This window comes from Helicoverpa armigera, chromosome 16 (genome assembly GCF_030705265.1).
Source record: "Helicoverpa armigera isolate CAAS_96S chromosome 16, ASM3070526v1, whole genome shotgun sequence".
Taxonomy (NCBI): domain Eukaryota; kingdom Metazoa; phylum Arthropoda; class Insecta; order Lepidoptera; family Noctuidae; genus Helicoverpa; species Helicoverpa armigera.
Window position 1 is genome coordinate 5,514,740 of NC_087135.1, and position 23,218 is coordinate 5,537,957.

The 23,218-nt window shown below is 36.8% G+C and overlaps 2 protein-coding genes and 1 non-coding gene across 5 annotated transcripts; all 3 read left to right on the forward strand.

The window, feature by feature from the left end:
* Positions 1-30: 30 nt before the first annotated feature.
* On the forward strand, positions 31-8,411 carry LOC110384546 (vam6/Vps39-like protein). Its single transcript, XM_021345860.3, has 13 exons — positions 31-353; positions 610-759; positions 904-1,031; positions 1,202-1,405; positions 1,571-1,757; positions 1,946-2,063; positions 2,591-2,717; positions 4,476-4,841; positions 5,143-5,365; positions 5,570-6,025; positions 6,289-6,521; positions 7,038-7,172; positions 7,528-8,411. The coding sequence occupies exons 1-13, from the start codon at positions 284-286 to the stop codon at positions 7,681-7,683; spliced, it is 2,553 nt and encodes an 850-aa protein (XP_021201535.3). The 5' UTR covers positions 31-283; the 3' UTR covers positions 7,684-8,411.
* Positions 8,412-10,048: 1,637 nt separating this feature from the next.
* On the forward strand, positions 10,049-10,121 carry Trnar-ccu (transfer RNA arginine (anticodon CCU)). The gene has a single exon. It is a non-coding gene; the product is annotated as a tRNA-Arg (tRNA).
* A 535-nt stretch (positions 10,122-10,656) lies between these two features.
* LOC110384588 (homeobox protein XENK-2) lies at positions 10,657-22,977 on the forward strand. Of its 3 annotated transcripts, none has more exons than XM_021345939.3 (3): positions 10,657-11,039; positions 18,071-18,300; positions 21,411-22,977. In XM_021345939.3, exons 1-3 carry the CDS (start codon positions 10,885-10,887, stop codon positions 22,007-22,009), a joined length of 984 nt encoding a protein of 327 aa, XP_021201614.3. In that variant the 5' UTR covers positions 10,657-10,884; the 3' UTR covers positions 22,010-22,977. The 3 variants fall into 3 exon arrangements, with proteins under 3 accessions (XP_021201614.3, XP_049700490.2, XP_063894536.1); XM_049844533.2 differs by lacking the exon at positions 10,657-11,039 and adding an exon at positions 16,697-16,953; XM_064038466.1 differs by lacking the exons at positions 10,657-11,039; positions 18,071-18,300 and adding an exon at positions 20,906-21,113.
* The last annotated feature ends 241 nt before the right edge of the window (positions 22,978-23,218 follow it).

The window sequence follows — 23,218 nt, forward strand, 5'->3', positions numbered from 1 at the left end:
AACAATAGTCTCTTTTTAGCGCAGCACTATAAATGTCAAAGAGCTGAAAAATACAATTTACACTTTGTTGATTTTACGGTGCAATAATATTAAATTAATATTTTAGGGCAATGCACATGGCTATTTTATTTTATAAATGTAATTAATTGCATAGTATGCATGTATTTGCTTTGCATTTGTGATTTAGGGACAGGTGTGAAATATAATAAATAGCTGCATTGTGCATGATATGGGTGTATAGTTTTTATCTTTGTGGTATTCCCATTTGAAATTGATTATAAAAATGCACGAGGCGTACGAGATATCCCACTTGCTCAATGCAGCTGTACAAATTGAAGCTATAGCTGCTTATGGTAAGTTGGCATACCTACTTAATGATTCAAAATGAAAATCTACCAAATTATTACTAAAAGGCAATTTGACTCATCTGCCTAGCTGTTTCTCAAGCTAGGTTGGGGTCGGCTTTTAGTCTTAACGAGGCAACCCCTTAGTAAGACTGATAGTCAGACTTTCTGGCTTAAAACTCCCAGGTTTTTGGTAACAATGTAAAATACATTGACCGAGGAGTGAATAATGTGTGTATTAATGTGTTTTGTTTCACCATTATAGAAAATAATTTGCTACTGGGTACAAGACAAGGCCATGTGTTGATGTACTCATTGTCTCAAACAAATGGGAACCAAAAGTATGAGTTGCAACTCCTACGATATTGTAAGAACTTTAGTAAAAAACCTATACAACAAATTGAAGTAATTCCTGGTAAGTTACGTGTACAATATTCATTTTTATAAAGTCCAAAAACAAATATTTTGAACAGATAATTTGATCACTTGTGTAATATACTATGTGATCCCTTACTAATCATATAAATATGTATGTGTAATATAATTTTGTATGTTTCAGAAAAAAACTTGCTATTATGCTTAACTGACAGTGTCCTTTCTATACACAATATCAATGGTGTCAATTTCCCATTGGTTACAACATTAGATCAAACTAAAGGTGCTTCTCTATTTGCATTAGATAACAAGGTGAGTTCTTAATTACTTATCAATAGATTTAAGTAAAGATCCTTTGATGCTTCAACCTCTGTAACACCTTTCAAACCAGCTTAATTTATCTGCCCATCGTAACATCATCATCATCATCATAACATGGATGTGAAAATAACTCTAATAAGAATTTATATGTATATTTTCAGCCAACCACATCAATGACCGGAGAACCTAATTCAGTAGACCGTCTCTGTGTGGCCGTTAGAAGAAAACTGCAGTTGTACTGTGGCAAGAATGGAGAATTCAAAAAACATCTGTTTGATTTCACCATCCCTGATGTTCCAAGGGTCATGGCTTGGGGCCAGCAATATGTGTGCGTCGGATTCAAAGCTGAATATGTGTTGTATGATGTAGGTGAAAGTTGATAATGCTTTGCTTGTGATTTTGAGTCATTACTGATACATACTGTGCATCTGCAGCAGTCAATTAAATATGAGATACATATCACTCAAATAACCTTTTATTTGTCTGTTCTGACACAGTTATCAAATATAACATTATCAACTATTTTTTAGCTCTCATCGGGAAATCCAGAAGAATTATTTCCAACCAGCAGTTCAAAATCTCTTGAGCCCACAATAGCCAAATATTCCGAAACATCATTTCTACTTGGACGTGATCAAACTTCAGTACTGGTGGAGGAGGCTAAAAATATAGATATAAAGAAAACAGTTAAATGGTCTGAAGCTCCTATTGCAGTTGGTAAGAGAATTCAGTACTAATGTATTAACTAACTACTCTAAACATAAATGAAACAGAGAAATGTAAGCTTCGGTTTTTTCTCAGAAGTTGGTTTAAAATCATTTAATTACTTTGGTTCGTACAAATTCCTCTTTCTAAAATTTTTTTGGGTTCTGTTAATTTACTCAATGCCATAATTTTGTTTTCAGTGTGGGACGAGCCATATGTGTTAGGACTGTTATCAGACCAAGTGATCGTACAGACAGTGGAGCCTTACCTCTTCATCCAAACGTTACCTGAACTGAATAAAGCAAGACTGATGTATAGGTTAGTATCTCTGATCATCAGAACACCTTACCAACCGATTTCGTCCCGACCCGGGAGTTGCTAGGGCTGCGGGATTGTTCGAAAGAGTTACCGCGGCCCTGGTACATAAAAGGCCTACGCAGGAACACAATGGGTTTTAGTCAGTAGCTGCTAAACCCACAGCGGGAGGAGTAATTTGTTGTCCCATCAAAAAAGAAATACCCGGGAATTGAACCCCAGCCCTCGTGTACAGCAGTTGCACTATGTGACAACTAGACCAGCGACGCAGTAAACATCTTGACTAGTGCTACCTATACAGATAAATTCCATCCAAAGGTTGTCTGGAAGAAATTGCTATTTAGCGATAGGACCGCCAATTGTACTGTTTTTTGTATGTTGTGATGTCATGTGTACATGTGTCAATTTTCTTGGTGTACAATAAAAAATAATCCAATTTAATCTAATCATACCATCTTGACCTCGGATGCTGCGTCTAACTTCTACATCTACATTTTCCAACACTTGACTCTTACTATTGTTATTTTTAGATGTAAGCGAGGACTGATATACGTGGCTTCAGTGGGTCAGGTGTGGTGCCTCAGTTCCGTTGACGTCACAAAGCAGAGGCAGCAACTACTGAAAGACAAACATTTCCAAATTGCCATAGAGTTAACAGTAAGTCTTGTTTTATAACTTACTAGCTTCTGCCAGCGGTTTCACCCGCATCCCGTGGGAACTACTTCCCGTACCGGAATAAAAAGTAGCCTATAGCCTTCCTCGATAAATCGGACCAGTAGTTCCTGAGATTAGCGCGTTCAAACAAACAAACATACTCTTCAGCTTTATAATATTAGTATAGATCTATATTAAAAAAGGTTCTGAAAGTACTGAACGTATTTGAAAAATTATTTCACTGTTGGGAACAGTGAAATGTTTAAAATTCGTTTCGTACGTCTAGCTTCCCAGCTAGACTATCCCTGAGCAATATAGGCTATATTTTGTCAGGTCCTTCGTCCGGTCCTTTCCCCGGCATGCGGGTGCTGGTTTTTTTTTTATGAAAAACTTATACAAACTATTTATTTTCCTCACTCATAAAAAAGTAGGTATCATCTGTTGATGTATAGTGTAGGATGTAGTGATAAAAAAGGACTATATTGGGACAGGACAGGAAAAATATATTAACAAGTATATTTATTATTTTCCTGGACCCATATTATTTACTGTTTTCAACCAATAAACGTTTTAGTATTTAACCGTGTTCAATTGAGGTGTTTCAATCGTTTTGTGATCTGTGTGTGGCTAGACAAATCAAATACATACTATATTTTTAACCCCCGACGCAAAAACGACGGGGTGTTATTAATAAGTATTTTATGTGTTTGTATAATTTCTTTAGAGTTGTTTTTTAATAAATTGGGCTTACCATATTTTTCATTACATTGCATTAAAAATAGTGGTAAAAGTGTAGGTCTAGATTTATTTCCAGTTCGATTTCAATTACATTTCCGTGGTTTTGGGTTTATACGTGGTGTAAATAAATAGGGATTATAATGGCGTTTTGCAGACATGCCTAAATATTTATTTATATCCTTGTTTTTACATTACCTTCAACATGCAACTTGACACAGCCGGCCTTTAGAATGAATTGCTAGGAGCTATGGTGACTGTATGCGCCATGTCAAAAGATATAAATGAATAACTATTAATTTTTTACATAAACGGGAATTTATCTCGATTGACGTATTTTATACTGTCAACACACACCATGCATGCTCATTAGTAACATTATGTAGTAATTAATTAGTAAATGAGGAAAAACGCTAGATTTATTGCAAAAAGTTGTTAGTGGATACAAATATGGTTTAGCAATCGAACGCGTTTTTGTATTTGTGATATCCATATACTCTTAAATGTAATTTTGATCCACTTATTGTGCAAAATCCTAAAATGTTTCGCACCAAAATCAAAAAGCGGGAAGCTCAAATTATTAAAATCTTAAATGTAAGTTAAATGCGTATTTATATTTAGTTTACATGGTATGTGTTTGATTTTTCTAGCCCTATAGTTCATAGTGTTGTTATAATGCCGTTTACAATAAAAGACCGTGTACAAACTATTGGCCTATTAATTGGAGTAAGTAGAGTAGCATAGTAGGTACTTTAGCGTTATAGATAAGTACTTCAATTTTCTAGTCTGCACTGCTGCCCCCTGTACTTTTTTATTGTTCTATGTTGTATTCTTTTGTCCATGTATTTAAGAAATACCCAAATATTATGTAGAGTACTTTGTGTTACTATACACATAGAAATAAGATTTTCATTCATGTCGAAGTAAAAGAAAATAATATTTTTAAAGTCATGAAAATAAATGTTTCAACTAAAACCAGTTACCACTCTCTTCTCTGTACTTTAAACATGCCTATAATTTCAACAGAGCCTCTCAGACTGCACACCCGAAGAGAAAGAACAAAAGATACATTCCATTCAAGTACTTTACGCACTCGAACTATTTGACAACAAGGAGTATTCACAGTCCATGAAAGAGTTCTTCAAATTAAAAACCGACCCTGCGGACGTCATCAAACTGTTTCCTGAACTAGATTGTAAAAGTGAGGATAAGGAGAAAAAGAAATTGACCGGGAAAGACCTGGAAAATGCTTTGAATGCGTTGATAATGTATTTGAAGGAGTTGAGGGCTAATATAGGAGTAAGTCCTGGGCCGGATGAGGCGACCAATCAGAGGAATGTGACGCAACAGCTTGAATTGATTGATACTACATTATTGAAGTGCTACTTACAGGTACATTAATATAACACTGGATTATTAAATGTAAATATACAAAAGCTTTTTATTCTGGTAAAGTAAACGATGTATTTTTTTTTAAACATTTTAAAGTCGAAAACATTAACCGTCGTACCACAAAAACTTTTAAACGTCTGTTGAACACTTGTCTAAAAAAATCGGATTATGACGTTGAAATAAGGTCCGTTTTGCAGCCACACTTTTTTTAGACAAGTGTTCTGGAAAAATTTAAGTTTTTGTAGTAAGGCTGTAAAATTTTAAACAGAATAAGACCTTTAAGACTAAACTTTTTTCACAGGTAAACGATGCTTTAGTAGCACCACTTCTTCGTACCAACAACTGTCGTTTAGAAGAAGCAGAGAGGATGTTACTTCAGCATGGAAAACACAGCGAACTAATAATATTGTACCAAACGAAAGGGCAGCATATGAAAGCGCTTCAACTGCTAAGAGAGCAGGCTAAGGAACCAGATTCCAGTTTAGAAGGTTATCAAGGAACGAAGAATTATTTACAACAACTTGGTACGTAATGATATCTCTAATTTATTTTTCTTAAAACATGTGATTTTACAGTAGCTGGGGTTTTTGTTCCACCATTTCTTCTTCCCAGCAAAAACACATAGTCTGTCTTTTGTAAACTTGCTATTTGAAAAGAGCTGATTTTCAGCTTACTTTGAATAAATTACTTTTTATTTATCTTTATACTACGATTTATATTATTTCCAGGTGCTGAACACATAAATCTAATATTCAAGTTCTCCGACTGGATTTTAAAAGAACATCCAGAGAAAGGCTTGAAGATATTCACAGAAGACAAAGTAGAAGTAGAAAACTTACCCCGTCCAAAGATATTAGATTTTCTTCTTAGAGAGCATGAATCTCTGGTTATACCATATTTAGAACACGTCATTCATACTTGGAACGATACAAACTCATTATTTCATGATGCCTTAATTAATATGTATAGAGAGAAAATTACAGATAAAAAGGCGAATTTAATAGACGCAGAAGTGCAACATATAAAGTCGAAATTAATAGCGTTTTTAGAAAAGTCTGCACATTATACTCCGGAGAGAGTGGTGGTACATTTCCCTACAGACAGCTTGTTCGAGGAAAGAGCTATCATTTACGGTAAATTGGGACGACATGAGCAAGCGTTAGCTATATACGTACTGATATTAGGTAAGTGTGGTATATATTAGGAGATTTTTTTCCTGATATAGAGGATTTAACTTCAAATCAATGTGTGACGATGTGATAAGCAAAGATTGAATTCATATTTTATTAATCCTGTATTTGTTTTCATAACTGTCAGATTATTTTATCTCCTTATTTCATTCCCGAAATGCAACAGATTTACTGAGGAAACTCCATCGGAAATTAACAGATCATGCATTCTTTACTCTACATAACTGTGCCTTATCTATTCATTCTTAACTCTACAGGTGACGTGGAACGAGCAATACGCTACTGCGAGAACATAAGCGCGACTCCAAACGACAAAAACCAAGATGTCTACGTAATTCTGATGAGAATTCTCATGAATCCCAAACAGGACAATGCTCTTAGCGATAATCCTTTAGCCAATGTACCGAGACATCCGAAAACTGCAGTGCCGGACTTGGATACGGCGCTGAATATATTGGAGAAACATGCTGACAAAATATCGCCTTTGAAGGTCAGTTTTGAAATTAGGAGAAAAGTACTAGTGTGTTCTTTTGACGATTTATGTTACTCTGAACTTCCAGACATTTAAATAAGTCAGAAGGAGGTCGAAGAGTTTTTTTTTATATAGAAGTAGCTTTATTGCAAAAATATATGATACTAGCCGTTTTTCCGCGGTTTCACCCGCGTCCCGTGGTAACTATTGCCCGTACCGGGATAAAATATAGCCTATGTTACTCGTGGATAATGTAGCTTTCGAATGGTGAAAGAATTTTTAAAAACTGTTCAGTAGTTTTGAGCCTATTCATTACAACCAAACAAACAAACAAAGTTTTCCTCTTTATAATATTAGTATAGATGATACAGACAAGAATTTAACAAGGGTTTAATTCATAATTTTGTTATTTTGCTTGTTACCACAGACACAAGAAGTTTTAGATACCTACACACCTTTCTAAATAACGTGTCAAACAAGTCTTGCTTGAACTATCAGAAACCAGTCTGACAAACCATTTGTTTCCATTTTCAGGCTCTTTCAGTATTGCCAGACTCGGTCCCTCTCAGTCGCCTCAAACATTTCCTGGAGAGCGCTCTAGACGGGCAGCTCACTTTGAAGCGACGTATGCAAGTTCTCAAAGGATTGTTATATGCTGAACATATGCAGGTGAGATTTTGTTTAGCTTTGATTTAATTATATAAGTTAGTCATTTATTTTACATAACCAAACTTTTCCGTACAATATAAATAAGAACAAGGGTTCTTTTGGCGGCCTATGCCTATTTAAACACAGGTCTTGTATTGTATAAAACCTGTCATGATGGCATTTTTGGTGGCTAGCTGTTTTTTCCGATTCCCGAGGGAACTATTTTTTGAATCGGGATAAAAAGGTCGAAAAGGAGGATCGAAAAGGGGCTATCTGCACAGAAATATTTTTTAAATCTTTAAAACCAATACAACATCCTCAGGTTTATAATATGTATAAGTAAAGATTGATGTAGTTTATTTCATATTATTTACAGGTGCAAGAACTAAAACAGTTCCACGAGTCGAAGAGCGTTATTATAAACGAATACAACGTATGTCCAGTTTGCAAGAAACGTTTCGGCAACCAGAGCGCTTTCGTCCGATACCCCAACGGTGATATCGTACATTTTAGCTGTAGAGTTGATAAGTAAAATGTAGTAATGTAAATGTATAAATCTATGAAATATGTTTTTTCTGTATTTAGCGCTCAAGTTATATTTAATTGTATTGGAAAGCAAAATTCAACCTTATTTCTGAGTTTGGATGGAGTTTATCTATGGATCAAATATAAATAAAAAAAAATACGGTCTTTGAATAAGGAACATCATTCGATTCGAATAGTATTCGATTTAAATTCAAACTCGAGTTCCATTAGGTACTGAAATAAGGTTGTATAGTTTCCGCGGCAGCCAGTTCTCGTTACAAGTAGCCTCTTTCAAATAGAGGATTATTTTTATGAAGGTTTTATTTTCATTTATCACAGTAGTTAGTCCTGTAGTTAACTCGTATATTTCGCTACAATTGGCTCTTATTTTATGTTTGGCTGTGATTTTATTTAAAAAAACACCAGAAAAACAATAATTGTCTACAAATCATAGAAAATCTCAAAGGCAAGTAATATTCCTACTACATTATTATGTAACGAAGAAAATGCTAATAGTTAGTCAATCTAATTTTCCTTACTTCTATAATGAATGTGCTTATTCATAAGCAAAGTTAAGCTAAATATGTACAGCTATTTCAAAGAAAAGTGTTAAGAATCATTGTACAGTAATGTAATATAAATGTAAACATGTATTGTATCTATATTTTAACCACTATATTATTAGCTCATGTATAAACATATTGAAATTATAATATAAACATTTTTATGCAACAATTTTTGTCTGATTTGCTCCCATTTAAATTATTCATAACTTCACCCAAAATAAATTATGTAATAAATAGATTATGGAGGTTACAGTATATATTAGATTTAATAGAGCGTAAGAAGGAAACTGTCAGGTGTGAAACAAAAAAAAATTGTATGATGATCATAATCATCGTCAGTCCTTCAAAGGTCCCACGATAAAGCAGGGGCCTATTCTCCTACAGGAAAATAATGATCTCCTCAAAAACAGAATAAGAAGCAATTCTGCTTATTATAGTCGTAAATATTTAACAGGTAGGTACATAAAACTTTGCAACTTTTCAAGTTTTATAAACATTGGTAGTTGCCTGACCCGGGATCAAAACACTCGTACGTGAGTCTAGCCATTCAGCAGAATATCATTATCATTCGTCAACCTCAAGTTTGAAGCTTGAGATCATATCTCAGCGATTATCAGAGTATTACCAATCACTGCTGAAGTAGTTCTAACCCAACCTACCTACACTAGCCATCACAGTCTTGGGCAGCTCCTTAACGTCTGACCATCGGGTAGAAAGGCATCCTATGTCTACTCTAAGACATGTCTGCTCCAATCAGAACGTAACATTTTCTTTTACCAAATTATTCCTTCAGTGATCCTACCTTTCAGCCGCGACGAGGAACAGTTTTTTTATAATGACTCATTGTCATTGTGGCTTGTATTTCGAAATAGCTCGATTGTCGAAGTCGTGTCGTGTCGATAGCGGTGAGCGACACTAAAATTAGACCGTCGAGGGTACCAGTATGAAAATGAGCTACTTTGACGTATCGACGGAGCGAACCGCCCACTGCGCTCGCGCTTCTCATTGACATAGAGTTATCAAAATTATGTTATCATTACGGTCATTTTGCGTAATTAATCAGGACCTATGCCAATGAAGGTTAAAATATTGAATGATCTTTTAATTTGTGCCATATTCCGGTATAAATAAATTTCTATTATTTAGTAGAGAGGATATCGATCGATTTAGGTATCTACCCCTTAATAAGAACTTCCGAAGCACTAAAAGCCAGTGCAAACATTTTTAATCAATTACGATAACGTTAGCATACATTATCATCTACAAATGTTACGATGATAATTCTATTTAACTACTGGTTCGTAGTTTGCTATTCTAGTAATCAATCAAAGCTGCCTAATTAGGAACATAAGGCACGTAGTGAGCCATATGGGCATGGCCAGTTACCAGTTAGTTAACAGTACATCTAAGTACTGATAAACTGGTAGTTGGGTATCTGGGTATCTACGTATCTACTGACAAAAAATATCGGGAAGTCCGCTGTGACGTCACTCGAATATAATCGTCACGTTATTCCTACATGTAGCAAATACTTGTACAAGTCTGTAGAAGGTAAGATACGTAGTCTCTAATCCGGAACTACGGGTAGAGCGACACTGGCGAGCCACAGCCGCTTTTGACCATGTGACATTGAACTTATAAATTGACATGAATAATTACGTATGTATGAGTAATGTAGTAAATAATCAGTGTAGGTATATAGTGTGTATGTGTGAGTGGCACCGCACGCGGCGGCGATGACGCGCGGTGACGCAACGTCGTCGGCGCCGGAGAACGTGTGCGCCTACTCGCGTCGCATTGCCGCTCGCCTCTGTGGCCCAATGGATAAGGCATCGGCCTCCTAAGCCGAGGATTGTGGGTTCGAGTCCCACCAGAGGTACACAACCGCCTTTTTGTAATATTCATCGTTTGTGTAAATAATAATTATGTCAAACAAAAGCGCCGATCTTTGAGAAGCTTACGTTAAAACTGCGTTCGTTGCTTTCGTAAGATTTGTTTAGTTGGAAAATTTAACTTTTCCTACTACTTTTTAGTTTTCCGTTGCAAATTTTTCTCTACAGGCGTTTCTTATTGATTTCGTATTTTATGATTGAGAACATTTGGTTTAAAAATGATGAGGATATAAATGTTTCTTTAGATATCTATTCCATGTAGAGGTTAACAGCATGTTTCGACGTGCACAGGTTCTAGATAAGCCACTATTTTCGTTGCGTATTTATCAAGTCTTAGTTCGTCACCTGTCATTCCAGGATTTCATAACGAACGGTGACAATGGCACGTTTTGGCCGCACATAACATCTGACACAGATAAAACTATCTAATACCTACAGCACAGGCATCGGTGTGGGTTGTGGTAGTGTGCGCCTATTATAAAAGTCCCATATCGCGGGGGAAAGCTGTTAGATATGATAACGATACAATTTTATTGATAAGGACCGGTGAACCATCGATCAGTCGATAACTCACCGGGCTCAGTCCCTGCGTGCCTCGCGCCCGCACTAATCATTATCTGGCAAATAATTAAGCTTGTTATGAATTAGTCTTATCTGCGGTGATTTGAGGCAATCAAAACTTTTATTTATTTATAAACAAAATTTTAAGTGTCGTGTCGAATAAACAGGTTTTTTTGGACGTGATAGTGTATGATGAGAATGATGGGTGAAGGAGAGATGGTCTACGGGGACTATTATAACTACGACAACAGCTGGTCTATAATACCGCCGGACTATGGCGCTGACATGGGCTACCAAGTGCGTCAGCCGCAGATCGAGGAAGATTACAAATACAATTCTTATGCGTGAGTATCTTAATATTTTACAATAAAAAGTTTCATGGAAAATGATTGAACTATCTACGGGATTCATTGAAAACGTGTGGACTACTTTTTACGTTAGGTAGGTAGAGTTAATACCACAAAGCACCCTTAAACTATAGTCTCTCATAAACGTACATATATTCAGGAAAACGAAGCACATTGTAGGACCGCACGCGAGCCTGACAATGTCGTTGAAAAATGTCTTGCGGACGAATTTAACTGAGTGCACTGAAATTGACTGCGAGCGGTGAAACAACTTTATATCTTTCAGCATGACATTCAAGTTATTTTCTTTATTGAAATGGATTTTCTATCATATAAGACTGAAATAGAGTTTTCGTACTTTTTACGAAATCATTTACTTGTTTGAGAAAAGGTCTATACCTACAATACAGATATAGAGATGATGAAGTTTATATTTTTCGGCCCTGAAACTTCTTGAATTTTGAAGCAATACTTTTCTAGAAATAGTAAAATTATGTAGCCTGCAATATAGGCACTTAATTAATTCCGGCCATGTGGATATTTACCTGGAAGCGACTAGCCACAAGCCGCTACCGAATTGATAAAGTATCTACACAGAACTTGTGTTTCGCAATAACAAGTGAATCATCCACATATTTTGATCGAAGTTAGGGATAAAAAATGTTAAATGTTATGTAAAGTGTACAGTTCAGTATAGTATCGTTCCGGTCGATCGGGTTCGGTTCGCGTGTCGCACACTTATAGTCCCGTCGGCGATGAATCGGCGCACTGAGTACCATCGAGCTCGTAATCCACCAGCTGCGAGCTCTCCCATGCCTTCGTGGAGCCCTTAATTGGTTTGGAAACCCTCTTCGCGGGTTAGCGTGCTTCCACCCATTTAGGCTCAGTGCGCCTAACCAGATTGCCATAACGAAATATTCGTGAAACCCCATCGACCTACTCTATTCACTCGCAAAGGCTTACGAACTTGGATAAAGGAGTTCCACCAGCCATAAATTCGCTTTAAGTATCATAGGTGCTGAGTGACGCGAGGCCGGGTGTCGTTTATTTCTTTCTCCGGCGAACATCCAGGTCACGAATGCGGTGCTATGGCATAGCGTGATTTATGTTTATTACTCTAATATGCGAACTTAATACCCTTGAACTTACATTTCGCTAGCCACATTTCGCAGTTCATAAAGTCAGATATTATGCAAAGGCTGTCGTGTAATTTGTTGACATTGTACAGTTTAGCTCGGCAATGGCAGCAGGTTGGTTTGGTCATAAGGTAATTTTTTTCTCGCAGCGGCGGCGGCGCTTGGTACGAACGGCGCGACTCCTCAATATGATATTCTACTTTTATACAAATTACATTTCTATCGTGCTCACTATCAACCCCCATTATTTTATCATTAACCAATGCAAATATAAAACGACCGTCTTTTTATTTTCAGTTACTAATTTACAAAGTTGTTTGTTCTGTTTGCTAAAGGTAGGTAATGTAGGTATAGTCAAATAAATATTTTATACCAATACCTAGACCTGATCATATGTTACAACAAAAGTGAAACAAATCGGTAAGCGCAGTTGAACTTGAGCAATAATTATGATTCATTAGTTACCTCGCCCTTACTGATTACGAGTCAGCACTTACACCTGGCCGAATCAGCTTCGTTTGTTCAAACCCTCCCGAACAAATGGTTTTAATTTCCTTGTTTAAAGTCGGACAAAGTTCATAATGACTTGAATGCTTGAATTGCATCAGAAATGTATGTAGTAATTTTCTTCAAACTTTCGTTCACATTTATTAATGGAAAACTAAGAAAATGCAACTTTTCAATTAGTTAGTTACAGGCTTTTTATCGTCCCACTGCTGGACACAGGCCTCCTCTCACACGGAGAAGGATTGAGCGTTCATAACTTTTAATTTGATGATTTTTTTTTACTTCTAATAATCGTGATTAATTTATAGTACTGTTAAACTGTATGATATTTATTGGGTGGGAGATACAATGTGTTTTAGTAAAGCGTAGTGCCTAGTGACCCGTGTAACGGAGGGCTGGTGCACCTGCCTCCGCCCCTCACAAATCTGGCCCTCGCAGCTTACCTCTCGATTACAGTATATGTGAAGCTACCCATCAATGTGACTCACTGTTCTAATTCAAGGCAGGTGAATAAGAACGCAGTTACTTATAAGATATTTTTGTAGCTTGGAATTACGATCAAAATAATTGCTTTCATGCCGTTGTTCCATCATGAAGCTAAAGAACAATAAAAAGAATAAAATGTTGGGATCTAGATTTGACCAGTTCTTTTAAATACAGTCTGATGTGGGCCAACTAACTCGACTTTTCACAGGGTGTTTTTAAATGAGGAATTAATTTAAACGTCCAAGATTTACAATTATGTAACAGAAAAAAGTATTACCAGTATTTTACAGTAAAGTATCTACCACTTTACATATACACAACCCCACACAAAGCGATGCTCGCACTAGCGATGGCAGCGGTAGATTTAAAAACTCATTCTCAATAAGTCAATTAAACATTTCGTGAGCGGCACGCCACTTAGGGTTCGTTCCAATATAAATAATTGCCCTTTGTTATTGCTGCGCTTTCACGGGGAGAATCGTGCATACCCTTTTAGCTTCCCTTGCTTTGTGAAGGTAAATATTATAGAAGTTATAGGCGCGGTAGGTAAGCTAAGGTAATAGTTAAGGTGCAATAAGATTTGCAGCGTGAATCTGACTTTTGAGCTAAATTGAAATAAGATAAGTTTAAGATTTAAATTAGTAATTCTATCTAGAATTAACTCAACAGTAACAATAATTGACACTACATGATTCTTATTGGCTATGTGTTGTATGGTATTCTTGTTAGCCTCAGAAGAGATCTTCATCAACAATGAAAGAAACTTAATTTGCGTTTTCCAATAGAAATTCTTACATGATAATTTTTCCAATAAATTATATTCAATAGTTGGAATTAAAATAAGCTTGATAAACCTTCGTAGATAAAATTAGTTTCTTTATAAGGCAAGGTAAGCGAATTGCGAAGCTATGCTACGGGCTACGCGCTACGAGCTACGAGTTACATTGCAACAGGCATACTTACTTCTCCAGCTATTGAAAATTATAATTTGCTATTGTTTTTCTTTATTCAAAGTTTATACAAGGATTAGTGACAACTTATTCATTTTAAAACAACATCTGAATTGAGAACTTTTTGGGAAGTCGTTTAAATATGTAGGTGTTGGCAATGTTAAGTAATTCTTATGTAGAAAAATTTTAATTAAAGTTTTCGATGATTGCTGGTGGCTAATCTTTATTAGTATCGATTTGCCATTAAATAATTGAACACCACAGATTTATAGGAAGTCAAAACTCCAAAAATAGATATTCCATTAAAACGAATCCGCCAAAGATTAGACAACAAGGCCCTTATTGTAAGCAAGTTCAAGCACTTTAACTCCATTGTCTTAGTTAATCCGCAGTTGCACACCTGCAAGTCATAAAACTTACTTCTCATTTATAATGTGGATTTCAACAGACGATTTATTAAAAAGTCCTATAGATTCTATAAAGTTTTAGGAAGTATTTGGACGATCTCAGACATATGGTTCGACTTATTGGTACCGAAAAAAAAGCTGTAGGTTCTGGCACTCTGGCTCTGGGAGACTTTCAACAGCGCTGTATTTTCCCAAAGATGTGATTGATTTTATACAGGGTTACTTGTAAGTAGTGCGCATCCTTTCATGAGGTGATAGTATAGGTCAATACGGACAAATTAAAAAAAAAAAATACATTTGTATTTTAATAAATGATTTTTCTTAACGGAGTATTTTATATGGCTGCACGGCAAAATTATACCTACTATACCCTCCGAATTAACATTTCGAGGTAAATACGTTTGGAACGTTTAACTTTGAATTTATCTGAAAATGGATAAATCTGAAATCCGACGGGCGTGTTTTCGATTTTAAAACCTAGTAAACACTTAACAATTTTTATTACATTTATTTTATTATGTATAGATAGAGTCTTGAAAACTCACAAAATAAATTATGCCTTGCTTCGTCACCCAGTATTGCCGGCTTCACCGAATCTTTATCCGAATATCCAGTTAAAGCTATTGTTCTACATAATCTGCAATTGCACACCTGCAAGTCGTAAAACAAACTTCTATTGTCTTTGTTATAATGAACGGGGTTTTGAACTTATTACATTGTCAATGAGTTTTTTTAAATAGTCAAGCAGTTTGTGGTAAGTGGCCGCTACGAGCTAGGCATGAATCTAACTCAAAAGTTAAGATGCTTTTATGGCCTATCAAAATGTGATACTCGCTTTAACTGTATCATATGTGGAGTACCGTTATGATTAATTTTGAAACGTGTGTTATTTATATAAATATTTGACAACTTATAAAAAGAACTATTGACTAATTATCAAGTAAATAATTGAGTATGTAACGATTAATTATGCAGGTAATATGATGTGTAAAATATTTCTTTACTAGCCCGTAACTTGACACTCTGTTATAAACGATTCATTAAGCTTATTGTATTAAAAGAAAACCTACCTACCACTTAGGTAGTTTAATTTAGAAAATCATAATGTCTAAAACAGTTAACTTTTATGTAGATTTTGCCAGCTAAAGGACGCATTTTAACAACAAGAAAGAAACTTTTAACTTCGACCTAAAGCTGAAACACCTGGCCGAACTTTCCATTCAAGTTGCAACATGTGTTTGGTATAATTGTAGGTGGTATAATTCTAAATGTCTATTTAAACAATAACCGTGTTATAGTGAAAACAATTGGCTGTGCACACGTGCAAGTCATAAACTGATAGTTTTGAGTTCTGTATTCCTTCGAAGAAGATACCATTGTTTCTGTTTACAGTGCGCTAAGTACTTCAACATGTGCAAAGACTGTTACATCCCGACGGATCGTTTAAGCAGATTTGCTGTATTCAATGGTTTGTGTACTGTTTGTTGGTTGAAGTTGATGGTGACTCGAAAGATGGGGAAGATTCGTCTCTATGGTACTTTGTGTGGTGTTATGGGTGGTGGTGACTTTTGATACGATTCCTGGTACAGAACATAATATTATATGAATCCTTTTTATTGAAGATTAAAAATGTTCTCTAAATATTACGTGAAAAGGAAACCCTAAAGAATTAATAGAAAAACTAAAAAAAAGAACAGATTTTACAATTCGATTTCAATAGGTAGGTTTTATAAAATAAGTACCTATACAAAATCTCTAAATAAAGTATTCGAAGTTATTGGCAACAAAAAAAACGTTTCAAATATTTTGTTAACATAAGCTTACACGGGCTTATTAAAACACTCTAAATGAAAATCGTTATCCGGGCGTTTGGAGCGGCGTCCATAACGAACCCGGCTCAACAATGGGCTTAATGCTCGCACTCATTACAAAAAGCGACATAACATAACGCGCTACGTCGAAAGCTCCTCTATTCAAAGTGTATACTCCAGTTTTTTTGTTGGGAAGGCTTCGGGCGCGTCGTGATTGGTCGCCGGGAATCCCGCCCAGTCGGCGGCGCGCCGCTATTGGCGGAGGTCAGTGGAGCACCCTCGAGGCTAGTCCGGAGCTGAGTAGGCTGTCGAGGTAGAGGGCGGCGCGGGGTGTTCTTCACCCCGAGCACCACTCGAGGGTTGTTTAGTGTGGACGCGGCGTCGCAAGGCGCAGCACGTGTTGACGCGAGTGAACTGACAACCGTCACGATTATCCCAAAAGCGAGTTCTCCCGGTCGGGAGATGAAGTGCGAGGAGGGCGAGAGCGCGCGGTCGCCGCCGCCGCTGCTGCCGCCGGCGTCGCTGCTGGCATGGAGCCCCATCCTGCTGCCGCCGTGGGGCCCGGCCTTCCTGCCGGCGCTCTACCCGGCCGCCTTCCGATCCGCCTTCCCCGGGTGAGATTCCGACATGTGATCATTAGTGAATTTAAAGTGATTCCATAGTGATTGTTTCTGTTCGCATTTTGGTCTTTTGAAATAATTTAATTTGGTAGTATGTTACGGACATAATCACATTGTCAATGTTGTCGAAGGAGATTATATTTTTGAAAGCATTTTTGCATAAGTGGTTTCTAGGGTTTTCTTCAAAAATGACAGTAGGTATTTGTTCTCATTTTAATATTTGCATTCTGTAGTTCCCGCTACACTTGTCCTACACGTCTAATCCTCTTCGCCAGGGATCAGGATCGTGACATTCCTTGCGACAGTTTTTGCACCTCTTAGTGAGAGGTTGTTAATAGTGTTGTTTACAACCTGCATGCTGTTCCGTGGGCCGCCATTGACGCCGTCACGTCCGCCGCGGGAACTTCACATCTACATGTAACTGATTGACACAGCTCTTTCAATGTAAAGAAACTCACCATTATTAAGGTCACGTTCTCTCGAGAGGTGCTCTCCGACTACAATAGCTGAATTGACGGAATTTCGAATGTTTTCTTTCAATTACATGCCGTCGAGACTGGTCGCTGCTTAACATGACTTGAGTTTTGAAGTTTATTTGTCAAGGAGTGTGGGTGCTTGTGTAACGTCGTTGAATGGAGTTTTTTTGTAGTGATTACTCAACTTTTATGGGATTGTAGTTGTAAGATTAATGTTGGTTTCTACGTGTCTACGTTTCTATTTCGTATCAGGTAGAGTTTTTAGCGTCTTTTCGAATGGTGTTCTAGAAGTTTGCGGGTATAATATAATTGATCCTATAATATGGCACATATTCCTTGTTATAAAATTGATGAAAATAATAATACTAAAGCGAGCTTAATAAGTTTAGTAACTTAATGAAACTTAGTTTATGACAGATCATGCGCGTTTAAATCTTTTGTTCAAACACCACTTAAGTTCGATCTTACAGTTTAATTATGTAATTTTAACTTTACCTAAGTATTACAACTTACTTAGTTGTTGCTCCCATAAAACTGGATTGAAATACCCGAGGCCAGTTTATAACATACCATCAAGCTATATTAGATACCTGTTTTATTTTCAATCAATAAATAATATGCTTTTCTTCTCACAGGTTGCTGGACAGCATGAAAATGCCAGGTCAGAGGCCCGGGTTCCAGATCTCGGACATCCTCGGGCTCAACGAAGGCAAGGGCTTGGAGTCGGCGCCGACGCAGGGCGCGCTCGGCGGGTGCTCCTTGGAGCTGCCTCCGTATGCTCCCCCCCACCATCCGTACTCCCATGAGCTGCTGCGGCACCACCAACCCTGGCTGTCGTTGGAGCACCATGATGCGCATAATAGCTGTAAGTATTGATAAGCTTTTAGTGTGAAAATTTATGCTATTTTGTCTTCACTGAACTTACCTAAGACATAGCCTTTTATGTCTTAGGTGAATTATTACATTCGATAGAACTGGTATAGTATATGTAGTCTTTATATTTGAGTAGGTATACTGTCTATAGATTTTAAAGTATCTACGAAAGTTGTTTGATGCAGTTTTGAAATTGGTCTTGGAGGCTTACAATAATAAATTGTAGTTAACTAGTCAGACACAAATTTCAAAGCGTTCTGATAAAGATAGCCATTTGAATCATCCCGAACCATATTACAAAGTAAACACTTTGTCAATTACTTAAATCAAACAGTTTATTGATAATTACGTCGTTTTCAAAAAACACTCAACTAATTACGTAACTCGAGTTTACTCGTCAGCCGTACTTAATTATTCCGTAAAGTTTAAAGCAAACAATCCAGTTAGTGTTGATCTAGCTTCTCTATTCAAGAGTTCTCTAACGATGCTTCATTCAAGTTATTAGCTTTCGACGGCAAAGTGCCCCAATAAACACTATAGGGAGTATAGGCCTTTTATATACAGAGTGGCGCTTCTCGTTATTCAATTAGGAATATAAGCATTTATTTATTTACCATCCAGATTAAGAGGCCACTTTTTAAATTATTTATACTTAAGCTCAAGTACATTATTCGACACATTAAATGGTGTTATATTTTCAGGATCTTTTTGGATAGGACATACTTATACGGGTTTTTTTTGTATACTCTTTTCTTTTACTTTTTTCATGCTGTCGGGTCAAAATTGATTTCATTGGCTTAGTTTTCATTATGTTATTTACAACGAACGCCATTGACTACCCTTAAGTTAGAAGAAGTTTAATTTTTTTGCTCTTACAACCGTATTATTTAAGCAATACAAAATATGAGTTGGGAACTGTTATCAGCAGTCTTAATAGAGATAATCTTAGCGCACAGTTTATAAAGTCGTCATCTCAAAAGACACTTTTATCCGAGATAAGTGATAACGAGTATCTGTCGAACCTTCGACGCAACATGTAGCTATATAGTGAAGAATTATCAGTATTGTTATCCAAATAAATAATCATTTGTTACCTATAACATGGTGTTTTTCCGGTCGGGTTTTACAATGTACCTAAGTTTTGTAAGGTAAAATTATTTTGATGGATTGGGTCGTGCATTTTGTTATCATAGGTCCGGGAGGATGACGTGATATTTAATCGTCGATTTATATTCTTAGCTGATTTATATTTCTAGTATATTTGTCTATGATATCAACTACAAAGTATAGAATATACTTTAATTTAAAGATAGAAAAAAATACTAGTACTGAAAAAGTCCCTAGTACTCCGTATTCAGTGACAAACACTACCTACTTGATTCTGTATGTTTGAGTTATATTTAGGCCTATATCAGCGTGATTTATCTCCAAAATGTTGATCTCTGAATTATCATACACAAACAAGTTGACCCACTCGAAAGTAATGTGTATTCGGTAGCTTTGGAGAGGCCGAGATTATTTTTTGAAATGCTCCTTCATTCGAGTGCCTTCACCCGCTAATCTAGTGTTGTCATTAATTATTTTTATCGCTATCGAACACTTTCGGGCCATTGTACATGACTACATGTACTTGTGCATCGGATTGCTGGCCAATTCTATCTGGCGTTGATTGATAGGCTTTTTGAGAGTTTTAGTGCCTCATTACCATCGAGATTATGTTTATTCAAATATTGGTGAAGTGGACAATTGGTGATGTGAAAGTTTTGTGTCAATAGTTGCAGCTTTATCTGTTTGTTACGTTCCCAATCTGTAATCGAATTGTTATTATGGATATAACTGGCTGACTTTGATAGAATTTAACTGAAGAATAAAGTTTGAGTTTACATTAATCCAACATGGTTTTTTACTTCAATTATCTACGAATGGTTTTTAACCATTTATCATGGAAAACATGGGTCAAATGTAGGTCACAATTTAATCAAAAAAGAAACTACTCAAATCTTGCCAAACCTCGGAATCCTTGTCACAGGATATTTGCAATGAATTCCAAAATAAATAAAATCTCATGAGACTTAAATGGGGTTGCGTACAGTTCACGCCCTTTGGGTAATTTGGGGGTAGCTACCACTGTGATTGTTTGTCGCGAGGGGTGAGACGTGGAACGAATTTGTCACCAATAGTTGGTGATGGGCTCATGGGGCTGGGAGCCAGCTGTCGGCTATCAATTACACCATGTTTGCGGTTGTTAGGGATGCTATTTGTTCATTATTCGATGACAGTTATAGATTTTATTGTGTTTCGACCTTTATCTCAGAAGTCCGTTGTAATCGGTTGTTAGATTGATTGATGATTATCATGATTGGAGAAAAATGGCCTTAGTTTTTTGTATATGGTTAACATTAAAAACATTGGAGACTAATCTATGTACCTACCTATTATTTTTTTAATTAGATTCAGAGTTTATAGAATTTTGATATTACTTCTTTCTTTACAAATCATTTCGAATAAGGCAACCCATCTTAGCTTATTGCATTGTCACAGAATAACCCGCTAAGTTGGAGGATAAAGAGAATTCGTGACTCGATACTTTATTAAATTTCCTGGTTGCGCTTATGAAGGTAAGCAGGGCGATCGTTGAACAAAAGCTGCCAGCTGCCGGGGGGTGGGTGTGGCACCTCACCCCCCCCTGCCCCTCCCCGCGCGTCATCCATCCCCGCTTGTCCACCACGCCCAGCCGCGCTCCCGCCCGCCCGTATTATCATATCCGTGTGAAACTGAACGTTCGAGGGGTGAATACGGAACAATGTAATATTTGCCGTGATTTTTTCACGTCCCATTATTTGTTGGAACATGGCATCTAGTTAGAGTTAAATAGAGCGTAACCCTCGCAGATTAAGTGGAGATTTGTTGTGAGTGTTTGGTACAGACGTCGCAGTTTTGTTTAGTGGTTTTATTGCTATTCGTTTTTATATGACTTCAGTTCCCACGTTTTAAACGGTGTCGAGATTAGAGTCGAGTACGAGTTTAACACACCCTCATTATGTTTATTAAAATATATTATTTTATTTTACCTTACTTATAAAACTTTTCTTTTGTCAAAAGGTGTAGTTGGTCAGCAAGCGAGTCCGGACAGCACATCGCGTGCGTCGGAGATATCGTACGTCGGTCCGTCGGCGTCGTCCCCGCCGGTGACGGACGCGCGACACGATATCGAACAGGAGCACGACGACGATCACGACATCGAGCACGACGACGAACACGAGCACGAGCCGAGCATCAACCCCGGCTCCGACACCCTCGCGCACAAGAAACGCAAGCGACGAGTCCTCTTCTCCAAAGCACAAACCTACGAACTTGAAAGGCGTTTCCGACAGCAGCGATACTTGTCCGCCCCAGAGAGGGAACACCTCGCCAGCTTGATACGACTAACCCCCACCCAAGTGAAGATTTGGTTCCAGAACCACAGGTACAAGACTAAGAGGGCTGTTCAGGAAAAAGGTGCTCATGACTTGAATGTAGGAGGGTTGAACTCTCCGAGGCGAGTGGCCGTGCCTGTTCTCGTGAAGGATGGCAGGCCATGTGTTGGCAAGCCTGATGGTCTGCCGCCTTTGGGCATGTCGTTACCTCCGTACCACCAGTCGATGCATCATCAGCCCCCCGTGGCCGGGCACGCGCCTCAAGGTGGTGGCTGTTGGTGGTGAAATGTATGTTCTTAAAACGAGTTTCAAGTGATTAACTAGTCCATGTGTCACGGTTTGCAAAAATCGTTTTTCATTTGTTGAACTAATCATTTTTAAGTCCGCCCTAACTTTATACCGTATTTTACAAAACAGTTTACAGTATTGATTCGAATATACCTAATATCCCGTAATTTTGAATAAAAAAACGATTTTTGGAAACCGTTGACACTCAAATTATTATGAGCAAAATTTTCGTAGTTTTCGTTATGAAATTGTTAAAAAAGTATTGTTCAATTCAAATAGTAACTCGAATACGGCTAAAGAGTACATTTATTCGTACTTAGATTGGAAATTTTAAGGTATCTGGAGTTCCTACTTATTTGTAATATAATTATGTGTAATATTAATGAGTCAAGTAAAATTTTCAGTTAAGACGAGTGAGCGCCGTCGCGGGCGCACACTATGTGATGATCACGCATTCCATTTTGATTGGAGTTTGTATATTTGTGTAAAAACCTGTGTCACTTAGCTAAGTAATTTTATGAGAAATGACCAGATTTTATCAGAATGCAATATCTAGATGTAAGTTTCAGTATTATCATAGTCGAATATGCCTAGTTGATAGTTATTTATGTATATTCAAATGAAAGTTTTATATTAACGTACGTTTACGCGTATGAGTTTAGATTAAGTTACGATAAATGTATATTGTGTACATACTTGTGTGATTAGTTACCGAGAATGTAAAGTATTCACGAACGGTATAGAAATTATAATTATCTAGTTATTTAAATGCATTCATAAATTGATATGATGTTAGTAGAAAATATTAAAATAATACATATTCACTACGTACATTATAACCATCATAATATCAATTTCCAGTGTTTAAGGTTGTCCCATCGTAGACTACTTAATAAAACAAGATTGTAAAAATGTGTTATATATAAATTATTATCAGAATATATATTAAAATGATTGAAAACTTATTTATGTTTTTCCTTTTACACCCACTTCGAATCTACCACACTCCTGAAAGTCTACTCCTAAATATGAAAGTCCACGCAGATGTCAAATCGTGAAATAAGATAAAAATAGGAAAATACCGCAATATGAATGAGAAAAACTTTGTCAGCGATCAATCAACTTTTCCCAAATTTCTTTTGTTTTTCACAATGTAAAGAAAAAATATTGCCAAAAGAATAAATAACAAAAAACCATATGGTATCA

What these genes read in the sequence shown, in the direction of transcription:
- LOC110384588 (XM_021345939.3), top strand. Translation starts at nt 10,885, where the DNA reads ATGATGAGAATGATGGGTGAAGGAGAGATGGTCTACGGGGACTATTAT. An exon ending in TACAAATACAATTCTTATGC is followed by an intron (nt 11,040 to 18,070) that starts GTGAGTATCTTA and finishes TTCTTCTCACAG; the next exon opens with GTTGCTGGACAGCATGAAAA. An exon ending in CCATGATGCGCATAATAGCT is followed by an intron (nt 18,301 to 21,410) that starts GTAAGTATTGAT and finishes TTTTGTCAAAAG; the next exon opens with GTGTAGTTGGTCAGCAAGCG.
- LOC110384546 (XM_021345860.3), top strand. Translation starts at nt 284, where the DNA reads ATGCACGAGGCGTACGAGATATCCCACTTGCTCAATGCAGCTGTACAA. An exon ending in ACAAATTGAAGTAATTCCTG is followed by an intron (nt 760 to 903) that starts GTAAGTTACGTG and finishes TGTATGTTTCAG; the next exon opens with AAAAAAACTTGCTATTATGC. An exon ending in TATTGAAGTGCTACTTACAG is followed by an intron (nt 4,842 to 5,142) that starts GTACATTAATAT and finishes CTTTTTTCACAG; the next exon opens with GTAAACGATGCTTTAGTAGC.